Source organism: Homarus americanus, unplaced genomic scaffold, assembly GCF_018991925.1.
Source record: "Homarus americanus isolate GMGI-L3 unplaced genomic scaffold, GMGI_Hamer_2.0 scaffold32550, whole genome shotgun sequence".
Lineage (NCBI taxonomy): Eukaryota > Metazoa > Arthropoda > Malacostraca > Decapoda > Nephropidae > Homarus > Homarus americanus.
This window is the reverse complement of record NW_024734754.1, coordinates 482,501-496,092: the sequence shown is the minus strand read 5'-3', so window position 1 is coordinate 496,092 and position 13,592 is coordinate 482,501. Positions and strand designations below refer to the sequence as shown.

Here is a 13,592-nt window from a genome sequence, read left to right as displayed (position 1 = left end):
ACCTCCCCCTAACATCCCTCCCCTACACACACTCTTCCATGACACACACACTCCTCTAACACACACCCTCCCCTAGCACACACTCTTCCCCTATGACACACACCCTCCCCTAACACACACACCTCCCCTAATACACACTCCCCCTAACACACATCCCTCCCCTAACATACACCCCTTCCCCTAACACACACCTCCCCTAACACCCCCCTAACACCCTCCCCCAAAATATCTCGTTCCTAATACGTTACGACCACCCCCTCACTCAACTCCAATTTCCCCTAAACATCCTGTCTCCCAATTGGCTGTACTGGGGCCGTAAAGGAAAGGGGTGGTGGGAGGAAAGAGGTAGTGGAAGGAAAGGGGTGGTGGAAGGAAGGGGTTTCGGAGGGGAAGGGGGTGTGGGGGGAGAGGGTGTGGGAGGGAGAGGGTAGAGGCGGAGGAGGGCGAATGTGGAGGAATTGGAGAGGGGGAGGAAGGAGGTGGAGAAAGAGGAGATATTGAAGGGAATAGTAGAGGAGTGTGAGGGGAGGATGGAAAAGAAGGGAAATGGGTGTGTGAAAAGGGGTGTAGGAGTGTGAGGGTGGAGGACAAGGGAGACAGGGTGGAGGTAAGAGAGGGAGGAGTCCTAGCATGGGAGGAAGAGTGGGGGAGGTAGGAAGAGGGAGGGGGAGGGAGGAAGATAGAAGAGGGGGGGCACCATTGCCACCTCACAATTAAGACCTTCGACCAATAACATGTCATGTACAATAACACGTTGAATGATAAAAAAAAAGGGAAACTTCCGCCGTTGCAAGTTACCGGAGGTGTTGAGACTCCCGGGAGACCTCGATGTGGCTGCTTTATGAAATTGTTTTGTTCCAGAGACGGTGTTGAGGCGTCATATATGATAACAGAAGGAGCGAGCAGAGGCCAAAAAAGAACAAAAAAAAAAACTCTATATATTCTTTCTCGAACTTTAAACTCTCGAAAAATAATATATCCTGCTGGAGGAGATATTCTAGTGGGAAATTATCGCACTAATGGAAGACAAGGAACGAGATAAAATTCACAAAACGAGTGTAAATTACTCCTCGAGGCGGGAATGAAGATGCACGTTCTCTGTCTCTCGCATCGATATTATTGGAAAACGTATCTCTCTCTCTCTCTCTCACGCTCTCTCTCTCTCTCTCTCACGCTCTCTCTCTCTCTCCCACGCTCTCTGTCTCTCTCTCCTTTCTCGTTTTCTTTTCCAGGAAGGACATTTATCAATTCTTACAAGTAGTTAATGGCTGAATAATGTAGCTGATGATAATGGGTTCTAATGAGGACTCGTGTTGGTAAGACTGTGGGCTGTCGTGTTTGGTGTAGCTGGGAGGAGTTATTGGTGTGTCGAGTGTTGTTCGTTTGTCGTTGTGAGGGTGTGTGTGTGTGTGTGTGTGTGTGTGTGTGTGTGTGTGTGTGTGTGTGTGTGTGTGTGTGTGTGTGTGTGTGTAAGAGAGTCAGTGTGTCAGTGGGAGACAGAGAGAAACAAAAACAAAATACCTGCATTATCCGTCGAAAGCTAAACCAGATTTAATGCGAAAAACCGATGAATCACACAGTATCCTAAAACACACACACACACACACAGACAGACACACACACACACAGTAGGAGGAGAGGGGAAGGGGGAATATTTCTTATCAAAACAACACTATTCCTCAAATGACCAAACGACTGAGAAATACCCAAAAAGAATTGCGATGGATTGTGGTAATTACATCATGACAAAAATAATAATCACATTGGTATCAGAAGGAACGGTAACTGTAAAACCAAATTCGTTAATATACTTTATAAAATGGTATATATTCAGGGGGGGATATGTCGAAGGTGAATCAAATATGTTCCTCTCCCAGGTGGATATGGCCAGGTAGTTCTAATAAAGGTAATTAGTCCAGATTATGTGTTGGCTGGCAGGTGTTAAGATGGTAAATAGGGTGTGAGCCATTGGTGGGAGATTTGGAAAGAGTGGGAGGAGGGTGGAGGTGATGGAGGGTGGTGTAGGGTTGAGGGTGGAGGGTTGAGGGTGGAAGAGGGTGATGGAAGGTAGAGGGTGGATGATAGCGGAGGATGGGTGACAGCAACGGAAGAGAAGATGATGTGAAGACAGAATCCACTCACACCCTTTCTCTCTACTCCAACAACAGACAGAGATATAGACAGAGGGACAGACATCCATACTAAAAAGTTATCATCTCAGGATAGTTGTATCGCCATCCTTGTCGGTTAATCCTCACTACTCTCACTGCCTCGAAAATTTTTAAATATATAGACGGACACTTTTACTATTTACAACCCCCCCCATCCCTCGACCCCCACCCCCCCAAAAAAAAATAAATCCAGGAGTATTTGTATTTACACTTTGCAAGACCAAACTTTACATAACTCTTTGATCAAAAGTTACGAATTTTTCTCTACCTTCCTCCATCAAAAAAAATAAATAAATAATAAATTAGTTAGATGTCATAAAGGATAAACTGGGAAAAAAAGTTTAAATAAGTCACAATTTAATGTAATTCCCCCCCACCAAAAAAAAAAAAATTCCACCTTCAGTTCAATTTACATTTTTATACATTTAGTGTCATCAAAATAGAGGATCCAGATTTTAAAATATATATTAAAACACGGATACAGTGTTGGATAACCCTGTATGGTATTTTAAGTCTGTATTTCAACACTTAAAATTTTCATTAAACCTCTACGACAACTGTATCATTTTTCTCAAAGTTTCTCTCAAGTTTTATATCCACAGGTCACAGAATATCACGAGTCACTAAACTGAACTGAAATAACGTGGGCAATATCCTTAGTGACGCTGATGTTCCATGATTCAATTGCCTTGACAATAGATGTTATTGGTATGTAAGTGTATCTAGCCATCATTCCTTTCATATCTATCTATCTATCTATCTGTTTGTCTATCTATCTATCTATCTATCTATCTATCTATCTATCCATGACGATAAGAAACCAACTTATATCATCTAAATCCATTATTATACAATATATGACAACAAGTATTACAATTCTACATATACAATACTACGACTAACAACAACAACAACAACAACAACAACACCAACAATAATAATAATAATAATACGACAGGTAAACAAATATTATCTCTAAACCAGGACAGGTAACTAACTACCCTAAGGTTAATGAGTCCTGGTAACTACGTATCGAAATTCAGAATCTTGAAAATTTACCACATGGTGTTTTTAGCATTTGTATTTTATTTGTATCTTAGAGGATTAATAGTAAGATTATTATTGTGTAGCGTAAGTTTGTCACCTTGAGATCACCACATGGGGACCACTATAGCTTCTACCTGTCTGCATTATTTAGAATAGTTTTGATTGAGTTTTCTATATATCAATTACCTGCTTAAAATACCTTAAAATTTTAATATACGTAAAATAAGTAAAAAATGTGTGTAAAATACGGGTAAATACATGAAAACAAGTGTAAAAATATGTAAAACGTGAAAAATAAGTTAAATGTAAAATACGTGAAAATATAATTGTCTCTTAACGATGGATCACAAACCAAAGAACAAAATATATATAAATTCAGAACCTCAGAAAATTCAATGAACACTTCCGAAATTGGATTCCTTTTTTTTTATATATACTTATAACAAGTGACGAAGATCCTTGAAGCATCTCAGCCCAAGTATTACATAATTAATAGCACTGAAAACCTTAAGAGAGGCTATAATGTTAATAACTTTCTTTAATCTTTTATTTAACCAGGAAGTGAAATATTTATAGGTTTTCACACAATATCTAAGTTTTTTATTAATAATTTTGAGAAAGTTTTTAAATAATAAAATTTTTCCACATTCTATTCATTATATTATTTTTTTTTACGAAGGATATTTAACTTTTTTATCATCATGAGAAAACTCTTTTGGTCAGGTAGGCTCTCAGGTCGCCTCGACATTAAATTCATAGGAACTTTAAATACCTGATAGAGTATTGTGTGCAGGTGTGAGGTGGTGCGTGTGTGTGTGTGTGTGTGTGTGTGTGTGTGTGTGTGTGTCCCACCGCCAGCCTTGTCCACTCACTCAGCACACACTCCCTCACCATACACTCCCTCACCACACACACTCCCTCACCACACACACTCCCTCACCACACACTCCCTCACCACACACACCCTCACCACACACACTCCCTCACCACACACACCCTCACCACACACTACTCACCACACACACTCCCTCCTCACACAACCTTCACCACACACTCCCTCACCACACACCCTCACCACACACTCCCTCACCACACACTCCCTCACCACACTCACAACTGATTGATAGAAGCGAGTTTAAAGTTTAGCGAGTGATAGTGTGGCGAGTGAGAGTTTGGCGAGCGTGGCGAGCGTGGCCAGGGTAAGAGTGGTGGCCGCATCAGGTTGTACGCCACGTCTTCTCCCTCACTCTCCTTCCCACAATTAAGTTCTTGAGGTAGACCCCGGGGGCCCTCCTGGTCGACCCTGGTGGAAGTAGCGGACATCCTCACACCCGTCTGGCTGTCTCTCTTGGCGGCCAACAGTTATAGTAGAGGTTTAACACTACAATGGGCGTGGTTTAACATTGCAATAGGCGTGGTTTAAAATTGCAATAGGCGTGGATTAGAAATGCAATAGGCGTGGTTTAACATTGCAATAGGCGTGGATTAGAAATGCAATAGGCGTGGTTTAACATTGCAATAAGCGTGGTTTAACATTGCAATAGGCGTAGGGCGTGGTTTAACATTGCAATAGGCGTGGTTTAAAATTGCAATAGGCGTGGTTTAAAAGGCGTGGATTAGAAATGCAATAGGCGTGGTTTAACATTGCAATAGGCGTGGATTAGAAATGCAATAGGCGTGGTTTAACATTGCAATAAGCGTGGTTTAACATTGCAATAGGCGTAGTTTAACACTGCAATAAGCGTGGTTTAACATTGCAATAGGCGTGGTTTAACATTGCAATAGACGTGGTTTAACACTGCAATAGGCGCGGTTTATAAATGCAATAGGCGTGGTTTAAAATTGCAACAAAAGGAGTTTAACATTGCAACGGGCGTGGGTTAAAATTACAATATAAGAGGTTAAAATTTAGAACATAATAGGTTTAAAATTGCAAAAAAAATTGGGTTAAAACTTGCTATAGAAGCCATTTAAACCCGAAAAAAATAAATAATCTAAAACCTACAAAACTTGATAATAATTACTACAGAATCTAAAAAAAAAAATTATAAACATAGTGCACTCATACATGTCATTAATCGAGCTCTACAAAATACATATCCATACACATACGTAATCATTCATACTTCATTCAACATAATACACTATAGCGGGAAACACAGTGAGATTTACAACATTGTGGTGTAGCTAACAGACGGCCTGTGTTGCGTTAATACCACGAACGAGACCGCTAGGCAATATTTTTTTCTTTTTTTTTAGACACAAGTTTGGTTAGGTTAAGTTGGGAAAGGTTAGGATAGGTCAGGTTAGGTTAGGTTTGATTAAATTGGGGGATAAGCTTAGGTTAGTTAAGAAGGGGTTGAATTGATTCTTGTCTTAACAGTAAATAAGTCAACGTCTTAACTACCTTAGAGGCAGTAAACATGAAAAGAAAGCAGAGTTACCATGTCCAAGAGAAAGCAGATTTACCATGTCGAAGAGAAAGCAGAGTTACTATGTCTAAGAGAAAGCAGAGTTACTGTGGTAATAGAAAGCAGAGTTACTATGTTGAAGAGAAAGCAGAGTTACTGTGATGAGAGAAAGCAGACCTAATGTAGCGGGTTACCGTTATGAGACAAAGCTGAGTTACTATGACGAGACAAAGCCGAGTTACCGTGACGAGACAAAGCCGAGTTACTATGACGAGACAAAGCCGAGTTACTGTGACGAGAGAAAGTAAAAAGAAAGCAAGACAAACACACCCTGGTTTCCTTCCCATGGCCGGGGTTGGCTGGACTCTATCGGGAAAATTGTCAATACTTTATATTTATTTACTGCTGGTTGTGTGTGTATACGTCATCATGGGGAAAGCAATGCCGTAAGTCCTTGCATCGTCGCCTCATTGATTATCCTTCCGGTATTTAAAACACTGCAGAAAATTCCTACTTACGGGAATATAAATAATGGTTACTGTAATATGTTATTTTTTTGGGGGGAGGGGGGGAGAGGGAGGGAAGGAGGGAGGGAAGGAGGGAGGGAAGGAGGGAATGAGAGAGGGAAGGAGGGAATGAGAGAGGGAAGGAGGGAGGGAAGGAGGGAGGGACATAAAAGGTGATGAAAAGCAGCGTTATTAGATACAAACCAATTTTATATATATAACCCGGAAATAACTGCCAGATATTGCCAACTGTTCAGAGAATTTTGTCCGCAGCTGTACAAAGGTTTCATAACAACCACTCCTCAAGTGCCTAAACGCTATCCAAGATCAATGTAAACGTTTCTTGACGCCACACTGTCGAGTACATTAGTAAAATAAAGCCACATATTTACTTAACTCGCATCGATTACACTTACCTTTCCTCTTTCAGTTAATCGTTCGTATATTACCAGGTTAGGATTATATTATTAAACCACACTCACTCTGTCTCCATGGGTTAATTTCAAATCGAACACGTGATGCATCCCCGAACTCTCTCTTCCCCATCCAGAAGTAAACAAATATCACCTTGATCAAACAATGAATCAGTAAACAAATAAGAAAAATCACGATCAGATTCTAAGCAAAAACCATACCATAATCAAGAAATTAATAAGAAACAAGAAAATACCAAACAATGAATAAGTAAACAAAATACCTTCATCAAACAGCAAGTAAACAAAAATACCCGAAGTAAACAATTCAAGCATCAAACAAAAGACCTTGTTCAAAATACGAGACGAAAACAATAAATAAACAACCTCGATTAAACAATCATAATACTAATCTTAATTAACTTTCCTTCTTCCATCAGATGAATCAGTGACAGAGGCAGGTGTTGGGTGGGTCGGGCAGGTATTGGGTGGGTCGGGCAGGTGTTTGGGTGGGTCGGGCAGGTGTTGGGTGGGTCGGGCAGGTAGCAGGTGCAGGTGTTGGGTGGGTCAGGCAGGTATTGGGTGGGTCAGGCAGGTGTTAGGTGGGTCGAGCAGGTATTGGGTGGGTCGGGCAGGTGGGTGGGGCAGGTATTGGGTGGGTCGGGCAGGTCGGGCAGGTGCTAGGTGGGTCAGTCATGTCCTCAGGTAGGTGATAGGTCGATATATCTTGAGTGCCGTTCCCTCTATGTTGAAATAAATCAGAGGTAATGCAGTTAACGCACCAGAGAACACCGGCTACAATATGTCGATGATGATGGTGGTGGTAGTGGTGGTGGTGGTGGTGGTGGTGGTGGTGGTGATGGTGGTGGTGGTATAGTTGGTGAGTACACACAGTAAGAGAGTTGTAGTGTATGTGTAGAGATGTGTGGTTTGGTTAGGTTAAGTTCTAGTTTGTTAGGTTAGATTAGGTAAGGTTAAGGTCTAGTTTGTTAGGTTAAGGTCTAGTTTGTTAGCTTAGGTTAGGTTAAGGTCTAGTTTGTTAGATTAGGTTAGGTTAAGGTCTAGTTTGTTAGATTAGGTTAGGTTAAGGTCTAGTTTGTTAGATTAGGTTAGGTTAAGGTCTAGTTTGTTAGCTTAGGTTAGGTTAAGGTCTAGTTTGTTAGATTAGGTTAGGCTAGGTTAGGCTGGGTTAGGTTAGATTCGGTTTGAGGTCTGGTTAGTTACGTCAAGTTCAGTTGGTTTATATCATCAATTGTTTGGGGTAAAAAGATAAAATAAAATAAAAGTATATATACAAAAGACCTAACCACTTCCAGCATATTTCACTGATAATAATAATAAAAAACACATGAAGCATCGGTAAGATAATATTCCATCAAATAATTATGCCAGGTAGTCGTCGGTAATGCTTAAGAAATAGTATACACGGTCACACCTAACCTTCTGTCTAACCTTCTGTCTAACCTTCTGTCTAAAACATAAAATAATGACATCCATCCGTCAGTCACATGTTTATTGGCACATTGAAAATTGATCTCGTTCACTCTATCATTCAACACCACCTCCAGCCACACTAATACAGATCTCTGGATACTCTTGCAATGATATCTCTGATGACGTGAAAATTATCCCCTTAGTTTATTTCACCTGAAGATTAATCATTAAGGCTAACCTAACCTAACCTAACCTTATCGAACCTAACCTAACCTAACCTTATCGAACCTAACCTAACCTAACCTAACCTTATCGAACCGAACCTAACCTAACCTAACCTAACCTTATCGAACCTAACCTAACCTAACCTCGAACCTAACCTAACCTAACCTAACCTTATCGAACCTAATCTAACTGCCCCAGATGGTATAAGGGGTGTTTAATCTTCAGGTGATCCAATATCTCTTGTATAATTAACATACACCACGAAAAAATAGTATCACTTGCACTATTACCTCACCACCTTACCTCACAATGACTCACAAAACGTACGTGAGTTGAAATAATCGAGCGAGCAAATATTTGAGGTGTTGGCACATATTATACTAATTATATCTAATTACTGTGTGACATTAATAATTGATACATTGTTACATGAGAGGAAGGTGTGAACCAACATATAATTGGGGTGTGGCACATATTGGACTGGTGGGTAACGACTTACCTAACTCCAGTATGACACACGCTCTTTATGTGCCTTTACTGTAGGTGACACAAGAGCCTCATATGGAACGCCTGGCACCCTACGTGGTTACTTCACTCAACGCCAATACAAATCACCAATAACACTCCTCTTGACGAATATAAGTAAACGCAACTCTCCTTAATGATTTAACACACAAAAAAAATCCCGCTTCAGCGTCTAATAATTCACTGAAATTACATCTGACAACACCTGTACAGTAGTGTCCTTCACGCTGATCCAAGACAACCCCACGGTGAGCTGCCTTTACATCTTTCCTGACTAAAAGTAGTGTGTTAGTAACGTTGGATTACCTGCAGATTAACCTTGACCTTATTTTACCGTAATATTAACTACCCTATTGCTAACCTAACTATACTTAACCCCCCCTAGGCAACGTTCGGGTCTTTTAATCATCAGGTGAAATAAGGTGGGATAGGTGATCTTCAGGTGATCCGTGGGTGTTCTCCTAGCGACATACACCACAGACTGATATAGATTTGATCTTGTGACGCCACCTCCATCGACCATATACACTTCACAAGCTGACACCTATTCTCACCACCTCCCAACTTACCATAAAATCAACATACTCCTTTTTGAGATACGTTGTTGCTTACAGTCACGGCTACACACACACACACACACACACACACACACACACACACACACACACACACACACACACACACACACACACACACACTTACCTAGTTCGCCTCATGGTTGTTGTAGGTCACATGGCATCATGTGATTGAAATGGACACTAAAGCGGCCATGACAACTTTCAGGTGTAGCAGCGCACTCCCTTGTTAATTCAAAGGAGGCAGTCCACTCTCCTGCCCTCTCAGGTGTAGCTACCCACTCAGATGTAGCAGTATACTCCCCATGCCCACTCAGGTACAATTGCCCACTCTCCTGCCCATTCAGGTGCAGCAAACCATTATCCTACCCTCTCAAGTATAGTAGTATACTCTCCTGCCCACTCAAGTACAGTAGCCCTCTCTCCTGTCCACTCAGGTGTAGCAGCCACTCTCCTACCCTCTCAGGTGAGACCAGAGAGCCACACTCACCTTAACACTCACCCAACACAGCCTCATGACCTCAGGTTTACGACTCTAAGATCAGTACCATAAAACAGGGCCACTGAGGAGGGTGTTAGGAGGCGGGCGGAGCTTCGCCTGGCTTGGCGTCCATAATGGGTCCTTGCGGGAACGCCAAACTCGGCTCTTAAGTGCTCGTGTTGGCAGTGGCTTAGGTAGAGTCATGAGAGCGTGCAATGTTAATACCTTGCGTTGGCCTTTGTTTTTTTAATTGGATTTGTGAATTATTGATCTGATTACAGTGTTGGATCCGTGTAAAAAGTGTAAAGAAGAGTAATAATCAAGGTAATAATCAAGGAGAGAGAGAGGAACGACTACAAAATCACAAATACAGTACATCAATAACAGCCATTACCTACAACAACAAGTATTACAGAGAGGGAGGAAAGAAAACATAGATTTTACACCACAACATCCGCAACGATAGTAGTGAAGCATAACCACAACAATAACAATGACACAAATAACCACAGCGTTAGAAATTATAACATTAGCAACACAGAATGAAAACACAGCACCAACAACGACAGTAAAAAACCAAGGGAACAGCACAAGTACCACAGCAGTAGTAACAGCCAACCGAACAGCACACCAACCACAGCTGTAGTAACACCAAGCGAACAACACAGTGCAGCTGCTAGTTGGTTAAAAAAAAAAAATCATGGTATGAGTGAAAGCACAGCATGCCAGCCACAGGAACAGCCATACGGACAGCAATAACCGCAATCCCGACGGCAACAATCGCGATTAAGCCAGCGACAAAGAGGACGATTAATTGACGCCAACAGATGGGACGAGAATTATTTTGTAGCGGACATATTGATCCTCTCCCTACCTCCTCCTCCTCCTTCCTGGTAGAGAGACAAATATAATGCTCTCTCTCTCTCTCTCTCTCTCTCTCTCTCTCTCTCTTTCTCTCTCTCTCTCTCTCTGTCCTTCTCTATTTCTCCCTTTTTCTCTTCCATTCTCTTCACTTTCTGTTTCTTTCCTTCTATATTTCTCCCTCTCTCTTTTCCCACCTCTCCCTCTTTCCTTTTATATTTCTCCCTCTCTCTCTCTCTCTTTTTACTTCACTCCTCTCTCATCTCCCAGATTTATTACGTGTATACTCTGTGCCTCCATTTGGTAACGATTTATTATTACCACTTTTCAATTCTTCTTCTTTAGTATTTAGTTATTTACTCTTCCCTATTCATAGATTTATTTTGACGTTTTTACTAATTTTGTTTATCCGATGATAGAGCGTTACTTTTTCTCTTCCCAACGTTGTTATTTATTCGTTACTTGTCTATCTCTCGTCTTCGTTACTCTTCTATCTCCCATCTTCGTTACTTGTCTATCTCTCACCCTTGTTACTTTATCTCTCATCTTCGTTACTTGTCTATCTCTCACCTTCGTTACTTTATCTCTCATCTTCGTTACTTGTCTATCTCTCACCTTCGTTACTTTATCTCTCATCTTCGTTACTTGTCTATCTCTCACCCTCGTTACTTTATCTCTCATCTTCGTTACTTGTCTATCTCTCACCTTCGTTACTTTATCTCTCATCTTCGTTACTTTAAATCGATCGTAAATTTATGGAGATTTTTTCACGTTTCTATTTTTACTCCACTAATAACGGATTTTCATTACTTAACTACTTCCTTCATTTGGTAACGAGTAGTGTTACTGTGTCTACTTTACCTCTCCTCTTTGTCTACTTTCTTCAATTAAATATCTACTTTTTTACACTTGATAACGAGTAATTTTAACCACCTCTACCTCCCGTTATTGATCAATGTTATCTGTTAATAATCTACTTTCATCCATTATTTACCTACATTTTCTACGTTATTCGTCTACTTTCACGCATAATCTTTATACTTTTTATAACTATATTTTTACTGCTTCCTTCCGTTTATAAACAAGATTTTCTACAGTAGTCTACAAGATCCTCCTCCCTGACAAATAGTACTGTATATCTGTTGCTTGTCTACCACACCTGTTGCTTCTGTCTACTACACCTGTTGCTTCCTGTCTACTACACCTGTTGCTTGTTTACTACACCTGTTGCTTCTGTTTGCTACACCTGTTGCTTCTGTTTACTACACCTGTTGCTTCTGTCTACTACACCTGTTGTTTCCTGTCTACTACACCTGTTGCTTCCTGTCTACTACACCTGTTGCTTCTGTCTACTACACCTGTTGCTTCTGTCTACTACACCTGTTGCTTCCTGTCTACCACACCTGTTGCTTCCTGTCTACTACACCTGTTGCTTCTGTCTACTACACCTGTTGCTTCTGTCTACTACATCTGTTACTTCTGTCTACTACACCTGTTGCTTCCTGTCTACCACACCTGTTGCTTCCTGTCTACCATAGCGACAGGTGTTTCATTCGCTCGTGACAAGAGTCCTCAAAGCGTTAGCTCAGTGCAGGAAGTCAACTAAAAATAATACCCTGGACCGTTTAAAGAAAGTCCGGTCTCGATACGTAATAATATCCGAATAGTTTATCTGGAAACAGTGTGTAGACTTGAGAAGTGTTAAATTATCTCGTTATATTTACTTTATTATTGATACATTTTTAATGCATTTCCTGGTGTGTGTGTGTGTGTGTGTGTGTGTGTGTGTGTGTGTGTTTGCGATGTTTTGATTAATCATTGACCGCTTAAAGGTGAAGCTGTCGCCAGGGTTTAGAACGTAAAGATCCACTCCGGATATTAACACATGGAGACCCAGCGATGGTCAAGGCCGATGATAATTATGTGACCCTCGAGGCTGCCGCCAGAGTGCACCTGGATGAGGAAGGTTAATTATTATTGAGAACTTTACGTATATTCTATTAATTTACTCACCAGGTGTAATCTTTACTAAGATACGAAGATAGTAAATCAGTTTAATAGTGATAAAATTAATGAAAAAAATTTACTATTATATATAGACGCATTTATGTCTCCAAAATGAAAAGTTAACAACATTGTAAAATTCTACACCCTGTGGTCGTCACACCAAACTTAAATTATACAACATTTTGGCCAATTTTTGCAAAAAGTTTACAAGCATAGATTTTAATTAATACAAAGATTTTACCAGTTTTCATGAAGGTCGACTTATATTTACAACTTCTGGTCGACAGGTGCTAGCTTCCCTAACTGATGTTTTTCAATAACTTTGTAAATTCTTGCAAAATCCATCTGCATCTAAATTTTGACCCAATAGAACCACATTTAGAGACTGTTTGACGGATGATAAGATAATACTAGGGGAAATATCTTAAGAGTGCCTCCCATAGACTTTATGGCCGTCACAGGCAGTTTGGATACAACACACTGTATTCGACTGCTTCCGTTTTCCCAGCCGTAAAGTTATGTACCCATTCATATTTGGGTGAACTGGAGGCGCCCCAGACATAAAGCAAGGAGCCGTAGGACAGGAGGCGAGCACTATAGCCATAACTGTTGCCTCATAGTCTGTCTGCGACTGTCATTGGTTTAGGGGCTGATAATCTTGTTTCCCTGAAGCATAGCAGAGCTGAGCAAAGAGAAGGTTAGGCGACACCTTAACCAGGCCACAACATACAGCATCTTCAAGGTTACTGCGTCTATTCTGGTAACGCCTCAGCCAATCTGGAGTGAAGCTGCCTTGATCCACATTCTGGAATCTCTATGCTTACACTTTGTTCATTTTGTTCTTGTTCCTCCCGCATGTAGTCTCCCTAGACAGGTCATGGTGACATGTGGTCAGGGGATTGCATATTTTGATATCAATGGAGGCTCACAGTTTCC

The 13,592-nt window shown here is 40.9% G+C and overlaps 1 protein-coding gene across 1 annotated transcript in view; it reads left to right on the top strand.

Moving 5' to 3' along the window:
* LOC121870485 overlaps positions 1-13,592 on the top strand; it is a 131,505-nt gene that overhangs the window by 117,738 nt on the left and 175 nt on the right. Inside the window, exon 4 of the mRNA XM_042372318.1 lies at positions 13,552-13,592. This exon is cut by the window's right edge and continues 175 nt beyond it. Coding sequence (XP_042228252.1) covers positions 13,552-13,592 — 41 coding nt within the window. The remainder of the gene's footprint in view (positions 1-13,551) is intronic.